Source organism: Peromyscus leucopus, chromosome 4 (genome assembly GCF_004664715.2).
Source record: "Peromyscus leucopus breed LL Stock chromosome 4, UCI_PerLeu_2.1, whole genome shotgun sequence".
NCBI lineage: Eukaryota > Metazoa > Chordata > Mammalia > Rodentia > Cricetidae > Peromyscus > Peromyscus leucopus.
In genome coordinates this window covers 112,080,203-112,095,757 of record NC_051066.1, presented here as the reverse complement: position 1 = coordinate 112,095,757, position 15,555 = coordinate 112,080,203, and the positions used below count along the sequence as shown (strand labels likewise).

Sequence of the window (15,555 nt, the reverse complement as noted above, 5' to 3'; positions counted from 1 at the left end):
AGTATCCTGGGATGAAAGGCATAAACGCGATCCATACTGCAGCCATTATGCCAATGGGGCTCTCTTCGCTCAGCAGCTAACTCACTTACATAGACAACACTTCCCACCCCTTCCTTTGCCTCCTGCCTCTTCCCTCCCTCCACATCTCTGCACTCTCTCCTGGAAACCTAACCTGTGGTGTATGGGTTAAAATGAAACCTGAAAGTCAGATCACATCAGTCCAAATTCACCTCTTTCCTTTCTATATATCATACTGGACATGTGAGCGGTGTCTGTTAGCTTTCTGCCAGGTTTTTGTGATAAAACATCTGAACAACTAAATTCAGAGGAGGAAAGGTTTATTTGGGGCTCCTTGTTTCAGAGCTTTCAGTCCATGGCTGGCTAGACAAAAGCAGGATGACAAAGGAAAGCTGTTCACTGCAGAGTATCTCCCGGAAGGAGAGACAGGACGAGACAGGGCCAGTGCCTAGACAAGACTTATTCTTTAAGGTATGCCCTCAGAGGCCTTCTTCCTCTGGCCTCCAGTCCTCTCTTCCTAATAGCCCATCAGCTATGAACTCCTTCATGGGACAGTCCATCCTATCAGTGAAGTTAGCACTCTTAGGAGCCAATCACTTCCTAAGAGTGCCACTGACTGGAGGGTGGGAGTAGAGCTAAACTTTCAACAGCCTTGGAGACTGCCATAGAAAGGGCTGGGGCCATGGTGGGACAGAAGAGACAATCCAAAGGGACCAACGTAAGCCCCTCCATCCTGAGAATGCAATCTATAGAGGCAACCCAGTACCCAGTAGCCTTCAAGGACAAGGCTGGTTTAGACATCTCACAATCAATTTATACGTCTTTTGGCCTTTGCCTCTCCATGAGTTATAAGATTGCCACAGGCACATTGGAGAGGAAATTAGTATTTTTTTTTTCTATGCCCAGTTTGGCAAAAGTATAAATAGATCCATTTTTCTCTACCAATTCTTATGTACTGACTTCTTTTGAAATACAGGGAAATGAAAGCAACAGGTTTCAGTGACTGGTAACAGGGCCGTTTTATGTCCAAACATCACATGAGCCTAATGTTCCCAGATCTCTTATGTCATCTGTGGAAAAAACCGATCATATCACTGCTCAACCAACACTGTGTACGGCCAGGAAATAATGAACGTTTAGCAGTAATCATGTCACTAGGACTGAGTAAGTACTCGATAAATAGTACCTCTTTTTCTCCTAATCTACCCATCACATAAACAGCATTTCATTTGATAATATGCCTCCTATTTCAAACCAACCAAGTATGCTATTTCATAAGAAATGCAAGTCTCTGTCTTTAGGACTGTAGAAATGAATATCACCCTACAATGTGGTACAATTCTAAACAGTTTTCTTTGTATGCAGAATTCTAAATTGAAAGAATATTTTCAAGCATCATATGTAAAGTTCTGTCTTCTTACAATTGGCTGGATGAACACTACAAGATGGAAGGGGGATAAGAAAAAGGGGATCAAATGAGTAATAGAGATTTCTAAACCCTTAAAGGCATGGACTGTGTCATCTGAAATCCTGAACTGTATGGAAAGGGCAAGACTGTCAGATGACGAGGGCTATGTGTCTGACACCACTCCATGGCTCTGAACTGTACACAGAACCTATGAGGCAAAGGAGAAGCCCTTGTGGAGTGGGGTAGCCCAGTTCACCCAGATAGCCCAACTGGGGATCAAAGAACAGAGGGAAAGCCCAAGGCACGGTTCTCAGGACATAACAACTTCCCTTTAACACTTTTCATGGTTATGGAAAAAACTACCATTCTAAATGTGTATTAATTAAAAACTGTGGAAGTAGCTTTACTGTTCCCAGCCATACACATACAGGCTCACAGCTACAATAACTAACTTTTTTTTGAGACAGGCTTGTTATGTAGCCAAGGCTGGCCTCCAACTTGTGATTCTCCTGCCTCTAATTCCTCAGTACCAGGATTACAGATGTATGTGACCATCTGTGTATCATACATGCAATTTGTAACATGTAATTACAAATATAAGTTGACAGGTTCAGAATCTCATTATGTGGAGGGCAAAGATCCTGACTCATCTCAGTGCCTCAGAAGTAAGGCACTCTTCATAAGACAGAAGCCTGGCCTGAGATCTCTCTTTCATTGTCTTTCATTCTGCTCTCACCTGATGCAAATTAGAAGGACCAGAGTTGCTGCCCTGATGAGGCTGCATGCAGGAAAGGTTTCCTAAAAGTCAAATGGGGAAGGAGTCCAAGGGAAATACGTGGATCTGGTCCTCTGACAATTAACAAGCCCTCTGCTCTATGCAGAGATGGGAACTGCAGAAATGAAATGCTGGCTTGGAGCAGAAACCATGAAATGAACATTTCACTCCTTGTAATACTATATGAACAGCTGTCTCCCTCCATCTCTTCTCTCTGAGCTCCTGGGCACTCTAACCTCCGCAGATCTCTGTACCAGCTCCTTTCTCATTCAGCCTGGGGTGAGTCAGTATCACCCTTTCATGGGCTGCTGCCAAACCTTCAAATTAAGGTCTCAAATCAGTTTTCCCTGGTCTTTCCCTGCCATCTCTACACAGAAGGCCAACAGCAGTGCTACCATGCCATCTGATTAAAGTCTGTCACTGACTCACTGGTATCCACAAGGTAGAAATGCATACAGTTTGACAGACTTACACAGCCTGGTTCTAGCATCACACACACACACACACACACACACACACACACACACACACACACCACACCACACCACACCACACCACACACCACACATCACCACCACCACCACCACCACCACCATTTGTTTGACCGGCATTAATCGTCAAACAGCTTCTTCCTTTTTTGCTTTTCTAATTCTTTTTTTTTTTTTCCAGAGATGAGGACCGAACCCAGGGCCTTGTGCTTGCTAGGCAAGCGCTCTACCACTGAGCTAAATCCTCAACCCGCTTTTCTAATTCTTACCCATCATCTGTGACTTAAAAGGTGTTGCTGATTCTGGGAGAACTCTTCTAAACACACACACACACGTAGAGACACAGGCACTCACGCATGCACACGTTCTGGGATCACACTGCCGGACTGACGTGACAGGCACGGCTTTTGATGGCTGTGTCATCCTTAGTAAGTTATTTAATATCTCTGTGCCGCTGTCCCGTGTCAGTACAATGGAAAAAGCTGTCTTGCCTAATTCAGCAGACCTGCTTTGAGGGTTAAAGAAGCTGCTATACAAATGACTTAGGAGTCTGACATCTTATGAAAGTCAGTATCCTCAATCTGGAGATGCAACTGTATCCTACTATTCCTATGTACTACTTGATGTGTGTCTAATATTCAACACATTATTTTTTTTCATCACTATATCAGAGGATTAAACTCAACCAACAATTTCTACCTTCCTGTAGACTTTCCAGCCTCCTCTGAATTCCTTGGACACATTCCTCCCTAGAATTCTGAAGCCTTTAAAAAAACAAAAACAAAAACAAAATATAGAAATCACCAGCTGGCTGGGCAGTGGTGGCACATGCCTTTAATCCCAGCACTCAGGGGGCAGACGCAGAGAGATCTCTGTGGGTTAGAGGCCAGCCCAGTCTACAGAGCTAGTTCCAGTACAGCCAGGGCTCCACAGAGAAACCTTGTCTCAAAAACAAAACAAAAAGAAACCACAAGTTATATATCCAAGAGAATTAAAACGAAAAAAGAGAACCGTTTTCTCTACAGCCAGAGCTGACAAGGAAATCAGGTTGAACATTAACAGTGATCAAGCTTCAGTGACTGTTCATTAGACCAAAGGACAAGTGATCTCAGATGAAGTCAAATAAGCCATCTCCTTATTCCAGCTTATGCTCACTAAGAAATTTGCCACAACCACTGTACACACTCAGGAGCAGAATATACTCAGACAAAATCTGAGCCCTGGCCTCTAAGCATACTTGTTTTGCACCCAAGGACAAAGGGAATACAAAACTTCCCACAGAGCAAATCTAAAACAACAGTCCAGACTTGCATTAGTATGTCAGGGAATGGGGATGGGGGAAGGTCCTAAGGAGAAAGGAGACCATGAGGGCACACACACAGACTCTTGACAGTGCAAGATCTGCAGCTCCTGTAGCATCTTGATAGGCACTAGTACTGTAGTATCTTGATTTCAGATGGCCATGAGCATACTCTTTAGCAGACCATGTTTGTGTGTTCACTGAAGTACTTGTAATGCGTATAGACAAGGCCTTCAGATGATATACAGAACCTTATTGCAAAATAGTTGTGTGAAATGTTTTCATTTGCATCAAGTCAAATCAATTTTCTCTAAAATCCAGTGAGTCTGTGTTCTAGAGGCCTGGCTAATATAGTTATCCTATACCATGACCTGTGACTTTAGGTACAAACATTAGAAAGAATTCTACAGCATGCCATCTCAGCAACCCTCCTTTGAAGACTCTCACTAGTTCATGAAATAGTTTATGCAAGAAGTATTACTTTCCCAGAATTCACATAATTCAAGAATAATTTCTAGAGGTTAAGTAATCTAGACAAGCAGGCATCATCCTAATTAATAGAAACACTGAACTATGGATGCACATAAGTATATGTAATAACACTGACAGTCCATATCTCCTGAAAGACACCAAGCCTAAATACAAAGGAAAACTAATACTCAGTGGTTATATGCAGACTTTGTTACTAGACAGCCTCAGAATCAGAAGTTCTTTGTCAATGAGCATTGTGAATCTAAGCAAAGGTCCATAACTTCCTTGAATCTCAGTCTCCTTCAGTGTTGGAAGGTGATGATAAATCACTGGCTTCTGATAGGGCTGTGAGACAGTGAAAGCAATAATCAGATATCTGGGGTGGGGCTAGCCAAAGCAAACATATTTGTTACCTTTCCCCAACTAGTTGAGCTGAACCTGTGAAAACACAGCACAGCCAGGGATCTGCTTTTAAGTAACTCGTCAAGTAGACACTCAGGAACTTGAGACAGTGACCATCACAGACCCTTTGGGAGAGATGGGAGACAAGTCCTCAGGGATGAGTGAATCCGAAGCTAGATAATTATATCCTGCCCAATAAGAACACTAGAAACTGAAGACTAGAATTACCAACTCTCTTTTTCTTAGCTGTTGGCTAATAGAGCTTCTTCTGTGGTAAATGGTAAACCAATTTCTATGATGAATCATCAAAATTTGCTGCTTTGTGTAGATGAAAAACTCCCTGTGAATAAAGTAAAAGGATTCTATTATATTGCCAATGAGAATCTGGATGGCCTTCACTGGCTGTTCAACGCTAGTCTGGAACCAACCAATGATTCATTAGAAAATTATTTCCACCATTTGGAAAAATCTTAAAGGCTAAAGATGGGCACTTGTTATGTTCTCACAGCACAGAGTCTCAATACTAGAATAGAGAGAGTTCTATTTCTTGAGATGGGTCTAATTATTTGGCTCCAATTCAAGTATATAATAATAATTAGGCTACAAAACCTCATTAACCATGATAAAGAACACAAACTTTGAATCACCCAGGTAATGGAGGACATTCATATTTCTTCATTTAAAAAATATTATGAGTAGGAGACAAAATAGAGTTGATAAAACCTGAGTTAATTAAAACATATCTGCAAGAGCTGATGTACTGCTCAGCAGAGGAGCACTTGCTTATCATGTACAAACTCCTGGGTTCTTAACCCAGGACCAAAAATACTAAAAAATAAAATATAGAGATTTTAAACAAAGAGGAAAAATATAAGTCATAAACCCTGTATACATAAAAATGGGGACAGAATTCATTAAGAAGACATGGGTTACTGATACATTTAACAACACAGATGAAATCAAATACATTCCATCAAGTCCAACTTGATGGGCACCATGTTATTCCCTTTCTATAACAGTCTGGGGAAAACAGAGCCAAGGACGATAAAGATCAGAGTAGTGGTTCCCAGGAAGTGATGAATACACTGGCAGCAGATGGGGATGCAGTGGTGAACTGTTCTGTGTCCCAAGTACACCAGAGGCTGGAGGGCACAGCACACTTGTCAAGACACATGTAAATGACATGACAATGCAAACACAGCTATCTATACATTTAAAAAAAATGAATCTTAATTTAAAAGGAAAAATGTGATCCACTGATGAACAAGCATCAGTTTCAACACTGCATTAAGCTGCCATAGACAGGTGGTTTCTCTTGAACAAAAGCAGAATCAACTTTTAGGAGAACACACTTTTTACAACTGCAGTATGTACGATGACTTGTCTCCTCATCCCTCGGCTCCCATCTTCCTCTGTTCGAGGGGCCACAGAGCTGAACACTAAACTGTGAGCCATGTTCCTTCTGCTGCCTCTTGAGACAATCAAGCTGTAAGAGTGGATGAGTGGAACAGCAGCAGAAGTCAGGAGTGACCCCAGCACGGCTCCTTCTCTGTCACTCAGGCCATTTTGAAAGCATCCTAATCCTGATATTAAACCCTCTTTGCCTGAAACACCTAGAGTGGCTTCTTTCCTTGCTTTCGTCTATCTCTGCTGACACAAATGCCACTTTGAAATGCCCCTTGCCTTGGTCCCCAACAGTAAAATAATTCACGAGTCAGAAAATATTTCATGGCCAAAGGGACACAACCCTTTGATTCACTCGATTTTTCACTATTACCTACTCCTTGCTCACTAACTTGAAATCATAACTCATATCAATTTAGCAAGGTATCTTTTATAGGGACAGCTTTGGGCTCACATGCATAACCAAGAGTACTACCCTTAAAAGCACAAGAAACAGTACTTTCAGAAGCCTCAGCAAAGGCTCAGGATTGAACTTGTTCATTCTTACCAGTCAGGTCTGGATACTCTATCCACTCCCAAACCAAGAACACACTATTGCCAGCTCCGGTTGGTCATAGTTCATGAAAACAAAACATAAAACCCTTCATCTACTAATCAACTATCAGCATATTCATAGTTTTCTGTTATCTATTACATGATGCTTTAAACTATGTATCTTTACTTCTCCATTAGCATGTAACTAGATTAGTTTAAACTTCAAATAAGCACTGTAGACTTGTTTAAAGAAAAAACTTCCCATGAGGCTTGGCAAGTATAGCCTGCAGTCTTAGGAATAAAACTCATTCTGGGATGCCTAGGGACTGAGCAGACTGCATTGTGACATCTCCTGGGCCAATATGTGAGCAAATCCAACCCGTTTTCCTACCCTGCTTAGATGCTTACATAAGCAGAGCATTTTGGACATGATGTGTGACAACAAGTTTCAAAGGGAAAGCATTCAACAAGAATAAGGATCACAGATGCAGGGTTGAAAATGCTTTGCCAGGAGGCGCCCAGTACACGTTCCCTAAGGAACGAGTAAGACTTAGGTGCAGATTAGATTGTATGGGACAGAGTTTGCATGAAGTAGACTTCATTGCCTACAAAGCCTGAGCTTCTGGAGGGGGTGAACGGTAAAAAGAAGCCTCTTCCCACTACTGACTTTTATTAAGAGTGCCTGCATGTTCTGTTGTGAAAGCCTTCCCTCTCCTGCTCTCAGATCCTAGGATCCCTGAGATACTACTGAGGACGAGCTTATGAGTAGAACTTCCAGCATCTGGGGAGTGAATGATCTTGTAACAGTTATCCTTAGAAGGCACCTGCTACAGGATTTCCACATCCTAAGTGGAACATCCCTTCCCTCTTATATTCATCCATGTGACTACAAAAGATACAAATATGAACACTTGATTTCCATATACTTCCTTTTTTTTTTTTTTCATGCCGGTGAGACTCTCACAGGTGGAATTCACCTAGATAATGCTGGTTTAGGCCAACTGATTCATTAAATGTAAACAAGCTGGCCAAGAGGAGCCGGTAGCCTTCTGCCTCCTTGAGAAAAGGACAGAATGTAGACTCACTTGTGCATTATGCAGTTTCTGCCTTTTCACCTGTAGTGGGTACAGAAGTGCATAAACGGCTTCTTCTTATTAAAGATGTGGCTTTAATATGTTGCATATCTGTAGGTAATGCCATTCTCCTAACATCAACAGCTTGGAAAGTTGCCATTGATTATGACAGGGTAATGATTTTATTATCTTTTACTTACAGGATCAATCATACAATCAGAGTCAAGTACAGGAATAAATGTATTCAATTCTAACCAGGAGATCTATTCACTTCTGATTTAAACTCTTTGATTGTCTAATTGATTTCTCCAAAATTATCTAGTTTAAAGTCAACTGCACTTACGAAGAACATTCAAGGCTGTGAAAGAGCATCCATAATATAACATTTATTGGACAAAGCAGGATAAATATATATACTATGCTTTCTACGTTTTGAAAATGGTTATACAAATATATCTAGAAATCCTAGAAATAAATACAACAAAATATTATCAGTACTTACATGGAGATGTCAGAGGTACTTAAATATTTGATTTCTTCCTTGTAGTTTTGAGTTTTCTACATGCTTTGCAACATACCGCACAGAGATGATCAGTAAAGTAAACATCACCAACACAGCCACACATCCTACACTCAGTCAATAAAATGACTCATGGATCTCCGCTGCTCTGCCTGGCCTGCCTGAAGCACAATTTGTTACATCAGTGTCATTTGCTTCAAATGCCCAGAAACTCTGTGGCAGTGGAGCACAAGGGAGGAAGCCCACCTAGGCTCCCAGGACCAGGTAAAGAACTGATTTCTGCGTCAGTCCAAAAGGGATAAGACTTACCTGTCCAGCGAATAACTTGGAGGGAGGAGGGTGATGGCTTTAATGTTTCTCCTGAAATCTATCCTCTTTTTATTTCTAAAAATAAAAAGTGTTTCTTTCTTCCTTCTAAGGCAATGCGTTCTCTTCTAAGAAAATTCAACTGTTTGAACATATCTTTTAACTTATTTTTATCTCCTGAAGGAATTTTTATTTGTAGAATATAAAAAATGGCAAAACTAGACAAATAAAAACCCTAATTATATAATTATTATTTTTCTCTGAACATCTATGAAATAAGAATATGAATTTATTCCCTGTGGTCTTGCAGTCTCAATCCCAAGACTATGGGATCATATCTATCATACTATCAGTGTATGAGAATGATTATATATTCATGTATACAAAAAGTATAAAGATGTATAAACAGACATGTTTTATAAAATTCAAAATGGCATCAAGCTATATATGTTATATATGTTTATCTGCAGTTTGCATGTTCAGGACACACAAATTGCATATGCACTCTAACTTTATACTGCCAAATTATGCAAATTATAAAAACTACATGTGATACCCTTTACTTTGAAACTCTCTTTAGGATCTAGATAGAAGACCAGAGTTTAGTTCCCAGCACCCAAATAGGGCAGCTCACAGTCACTGAAACTGCAGTTCCAGATCTGGTATCTTATTCTGGCCTCTGTAGGCACCCTCAATCATAGAGCATAGCACACACATACACAGATACCCACACATACATATAAAGATAATTTTAAAAACTTTTTTTAAAGAATATTATTTTTACTATTAAAATTATCACAGCCCAGTAGCATATAGGTAATGATAAAATGCATTCAAAAATCAAAGGTGTTTTCTCTCTTTCTTCAGTTGGGGGTGATTAGGGGTGTCTGTTGTCTTGTTATTATCCATGCCCTCTCATTACCTACAGATATTGTATCCATTAAATAAGAACAGTTTTCTAAAAGAAATGAAATGCACAGTAAAAAGCTATCCCTACTATGTCACAGGCTCCCTTTCCAATGGTGTAAACAGATCACTTCTGATTCCAATTCCTCTTATGTGCCTCTGTACAGTCAGATCAGAGATTAGTCAACAGAAGTATGAGACACAATTTGAACTCAAAATCTTTTGGTAGTCACACTGAAAACAATCAGGACTTCACAGATGCATATACAGAATATCCTCAGTATGTGCAAGGCCTGAGCTCAATCCCAAACACACACACACACACACACACACACACACACACACACACACACACACACAACACGAGAGAGAGAGAGAGAGAGAGAGAGAGAGAGAGAGAGAGAGAGAGAGAGAGGAAGAGAGAGGTGGGAGAGAGAAAGAGAGAAAAGAGAATGGTAAATAGTAAAAATTGTTGTTAGTAACATTTATTATTTAACCAAATATATCCAAATAGTATAATATGGTACAATGTGTAACCATTATAAAAGTCTGACATTTTATACTGCTTTCTTCAGACTGTCTAAAAGATGGTATGTATTTCACTTAGAGCTTATGTCAATTTGCATACCACATTTCAGTGGCTCAGTAAACAAATATGGCTCATGGCTACTTTGTTGGGAAGTTACTTCTAGAAAATACACTAAAATTCTTCATTCTTGATTTGCCAATTTAAGAACATCCTTTGCCTCTATGCTATACCACCACTGCCTCCTTGTCTGCTCTCCAATTTGCCAAGTGTCTTTTTTTTTTCAAAACTAAATTTTTCCACAGAAATCTATAGTAGTTGTTCTCAACCTGTGGGTTGCGACCCCTTTGGGGTCCTAACAATCCTTTCACAGGGGTCGCCTAAGATCACCTGCATATCAGATAGTTACATTACAGTTCATAACAGTAACAAAATTACAATTATGAAGTAGCCACGAAATTAACTTTATGGTTGCAGGTCACCACAACATGAGGAACTGTATTATGGGGTCACAGCATTAGGAAGGCTGAAAACCACTGATCTAGAGCCTTGTGTTTAAACCTCTTTATCAGCTCACCATGCTGAGAAAGAATGAGCAAGGGTCCTGCCTTCTCCTCTTCTTTCTTTTTCCTTTCTCAAGCAGACTGCTCCTTTCACACAGCAAAGTTCCATCATCAATGCTCTCTTCCAAGGAGTTTCTAGGTTGTATCAATGTACAGTTAAAACTGACTGATGTACATCCCTAGAAACATTGAAATTAAAGAATGGAGTATCTTACTGAAGCTTTAAAATAATATGACATCTAAAGTTCTTATATATATAATTTTAGGACAAGGATTTACCTGACCTATAAAGAGTCATGGTTATACTTCATCATAACAGCAACATTGAAACAGATCCGAGAATTAACTCCGCAGTACAGAACCAGCTGGATAAAATTTATCTCACAGTTCAAGTCCACACAGCAAGTAAACACATTCATTTTCATACTATTCCCACATCGGCCACTTTAGGACAGACATCACACCAAGACAAAGACACAGTTGAGACTGTTTAGCTACCTCATCCTTTTTTATGGGAAGTCTATGACAAACAGCAAGTGAAGTGTGCTGCTACCACAAGGAGAATAAATATTACCTCAGAGCAAGGACAAGAATTTCAAAACACAGGAGTGAGATCTAACATGGGATCCAAGTGCACATTTAATTGTCTTTCTGTCAAGCTCACATCCGACCCATGTTATAACAAAGCTACAGGACTGAGTTCAACCTTCCTTCAATGTGCAGCCACCCCCAAGGAAAAAAGACTTACTTAAGAAGAAGATCAGCATGTGGACTGTGTCCCACTGATCTCAACTCTGCTTTCTCCCCAAACCTTGTTCACTAAATACTAAGAGTCACCTCTAATCAAAGTCCCAAAGTGAAATCCTTAGGAAAATGTATTTCTGAAGAAAATCATTCTCAAGTAATTATACATGTGTATTAGACAACATTTACATAAAAATGTGAATAACGTTATTTAATTTTCCAATTCAGGAAAACAAGCTGCTAGTGCTGGTATGGTTAAAAAGATATGTTACTCAGGGGAGATGATGATACAATGTTAAATATCTGTAATGAAATATAAAGGCCACCAAAACAAGAACAGATGCCGCGGCAGATGGTGTGCAATTTGCCTACCCAACATTCTTGTTTCTCATTTTGGAGGGTGATAGCAATGATCTCAACCAAAATGCTGTGCTTCCTAAGGCTTTCTTACAATGGCGACCCTGTTTAGTCTAACACAAAGATTGCTGAGATATGGAAGCCCCTCAAATTTTCTAATATGATGTAATTACCACCACCACCACCACCACCACCACCACCACCCCCCCCCCACCCCCCACCCTCCCCTCACCCCCGCTTCTTTTTCTTCCTGCTGGGAATAGACACATGATACCTGGAGGTGCCGCATCCATCCTGACAGTGAGGACAAAATCCAGCTAAGAGTGTCAGAGAATAAATCGGGACAAAGCCTGGGTTGCTTAGGTTCACCTGTCTCTTACATCAGTTCTGCATGACCTACCTCTGACCCAGATGCAAGAATAAATATGAATCACTGTGCTAAACACTGTGGCTCAGAGCTCCCTCAGATGAGTACTCTGGAAATACTAGAACCTCAGTGTCCCCCTAGTCACTTCAATAACTGACCATGGCAGAAATGGCATTCCCTTTTATAATACCAAATCTTAAAAATGAGTCCAGAACCTCAAAAACATCAAAAATAAGACCTAGTGGTCTGACATGTTTACAAATGTAGAAAGCTACTATTGTGCTAACACTAAAAACAAATGATAGTGCTGACAGATCTGTGCACCACCCTGTAGTCCAGGGCTGGATCAACTGGCCAAAGGACCATATTGGGTATGTCATGAGAACTCAACAGCACCTTCATTAGCAGATTGTCTGGGATGCTTTGGTGACAGTGACAGAGCTGAGAAGCTGCAACAGAGATAATGATCTATGTATTAACTGGCCACGTCCCAAAAAATGTTGATTTTCAAATACATAACTATTTATGGAACAAAACCTATGGCTATTTACACTGAGCAGGTAAGTACTTCTATTATATAATATAACCTTCTACTAGTTCAAGCATTATCTTGCTCTTATATTCATGCCAAACGGGGGGGGGGGGGCGGCGGGCGTACAGGGGACTAAATTTTTAATGTTTCAATGTCTTCAAAATTATGAACAAAGAAAGTGATGCCTTGGAGTTGGGAGAAGGAAAGAAGACTTCTCAAGGCTGCTCTGACTGGCCACACACTGTTTAACATCTGGCAAGTTCTCTAATGTACAAAAATCCAGCATGCTTAAAATGTCCTTCAATGGACAGTGTTAAGAAATAAAATAGAGGCCCACTGAAGAAAAGCTCGCCACCTGACCAGCAGGAATGGACTCATCCTGTTACTCCTGGGTTAGCATATCCATCCCTCTGCTTGCCAACCCATACATGGTTGGAGTCATTTGAACCCCATTTCTGGAAGCATTGCTGACTGGGTACTGGGTCTCTCTTGATAAACCTCCAAATAATCCATGAGGAAATTACCACTTTCACTTGTACTGCTTCTGAAATATTAGAGACTTATGCAAGATTTCTATGTTTTTATATTAGATATTTTCTTTTGAGGCAGGTCTTACTATGTACTCCTGGCTGACATGGAACTTTCTGTATAGACTAAGCTGGCTTCAAACTTCTAACAGTCCTCCTGCCTCTTTTTACTGGGTGCTGGGATTGTATGTATGCTCGTTAACCTTATCTTAGAATATCTTTTAAGTCTTACATTACATTTAAGTTTTAAGAATTCTATTGTCTAATCTGAGACCTATTTATGTTAGGATCTAAATAGTGAAAATATGAGCCTCACTGTCAAATGTAAACTAGGAAACTGATCATATTAAACCTCACTATTCCTGCTAGTGCTTGGTCTTCAGAACTTTTAAAGTACAATTTAAAATAAAAAGATACAGACCTGAATAATGGTAGTAGAGTTTTTCTTAACATTTAAGTTATATTGAAATAAACAGACTAGTCTACAGGTACCTCTCTAATTATACTGCATTTCACAGAGGCCTTCACACAAGCCCATGTAATTTCATGGGCTGGGAATGTGACGTGAGCAGGGCTTCTCTACCAAACCCACGTTAGACATCAAGACTGGTACTCAGTCCCTGTGTTCTTAAATTCAAGGACATGAATGCATTTCTGCTTGAATATGGCTATGTTTGCACCAAAAAGCCTCCGTAGGAGACGCCTAATAGGAAAGTAATTATCTTTTCCACTATGCCCTTCTAAAGCTCCCTCCTCCAAAGAGAAACCCAGCAGGTTGGGCTTGCCAAAGAAGTGTGTCAATCTACAAGCCTGTGTTCTAAGTTATGTGCATGCTCCCAGTCCCCAGGGGCCCAGAGATATGCACATGGGCAGCTAACCACACACCCAATTATGGTAAAAAATCACATCTAAATTCTGACTCTAAGAGCCAGAGATGCTTTAAATGGGCAGATGGCAGGCTAAGTTCACGTGATCTCAGTATCAAGGAAGAAGCAAAATATAACTAGAAAAGCAACCGCAGAGCTATGAGTACCTGAGGAAGCCAGTTCTGGAATGAACAAGGCCTCCTGTGTAAGGAAAAACATTGAGAAACAGGCAAGTTCCTGACCACAGACACTGCCTCAGAGAACAGCAAGGCAACACAGGAGGGGTGCGTTTGCCACAGGAACCACAGTGGGTATCAGGACCAAGAAGGAGCTGGCTTGTGGCACAGATGGCTTCCAGGTTAGGGAAGCTCAGCAGGATACAAGCCCCACCTGCCAGCCACATGGTACAGATAGGAAGGAAAGTAGTAAAAAACTGGGACAAAGATGGAGTAGGTGGAGTCAGGTCAGGCATTTGCAACTCTAACCTGTGCAACACCCAGCCAGACCTCCTGCGCTGCTGGAAATGGCCTCAGGCTGAAGGGAAGTTTCTGTGGAGCCCACTGCTGGCTACTTATTCAAGAGCACCTCCTACTGTGCTGCCTGCTGGGCACTGTGTCCCCTCCGGAGCCAATGGGTCAGGACTCTCTGCAAGGCTGGTGGTTCTCAGACCTAGTTGCTATGTCAATTGGCCTTCCCCAGACTAAGAGAATCAACTGAATGGACAGATACAGAAAAGGCTACTTTGAGAGACTGACTTACATTATCATAGGAGCTTAGAAGCCCCACTGTCCACAGCCTAGAAGCTGAAACCAAGCAGAGCCAATGGCCTGAGAACCAGAAGCAATATCTATGTCTCCTTCCAAGTTCAAAGAATCAAGAACCAGCAATGCCTGTGACCAAGGACAGAGGACACACCAGCTTGGGCAGACTGCGTCTGCATGCTTCTTCCATTCTGTCATTCTAATAGACTTTCCCTGGATTAGCTCAGTGATTCTCAACCTTCCTAATGCTGTGATCCTTTAGTACAATTCCTCAGGCGGTGACCCCCAACCATACAATTATTTTCATTGCCACTCCATAACTGTGATTTTGCCACTGTTACTAATTGTAATGTAAATATCTGTGTTTTCCAGTGATCTTTTTAGGGTCCTGACCTACAAGTTGAGAACCACTGGATTAGATGGGGATCCCTGCTCACAGTGGGGAGCACGATCAGCACTCATCTGGTTTCTTTTGGGAAATACCCACAAGACATCCTCAGAAATCATGCTAACCAGCTGCCCGGTACCCCTTAGCCCAATCAAGCTGACACATGTAATAACCCTTGCAGAGGCCTTGCTCCTTAGAAGCTAGTGTGGATGGAGTATTAGAAATCATCCAGTTTAATGATGTATGGAGCTGTTTGTGAGCCCCTTTTCTCCTGTGACTCTTCTGAGGGCTAAATACAGGTCAGTAGATCTGATGAATT

At 41.0% G+C, this 15,555-nt stretch overlaps 1 protein-coding gene across 20 annotated transcripts in view; it reads right to left on the bottom strand.

Moving 5' to 3' along the window:
• Plcb4 (phospholipase C beta 4) overlaps window positions 1-15,555 on the bottom strand; it is a 385,025-nt gene that overhangs the window by 179,351 nt on the left and 190,119 nt on the right. For 2 of the 20 annotated variants that reach the window (XM_028884513.2, XM_037205247.1), the window contains exon 1: window positions 12,070-12,705. The exons of 13 other annotated variants lie outside the window; for them this stretch is intronic. In XM_028884513.2, the coding sequence (XP_028740346.1) occupies window positions 12,070-12,084 (15 nt within the window). In that variant the 5' untranslated portion in view covers window positions 12,085-12,705. Of the gene's footprint in view, window positions 1-4,873; window positions 4,988-8,375; window positions 8,888-10,708; window positions 10,918-12,069; window positions 12,706-15,555 lie in introns of those variants that run through there. 5 more of the 20 variants (XM_037205246.1, XM_037205248.1, XM_028884509.2 and 2 more) reach the window with 4 other exon arrangements.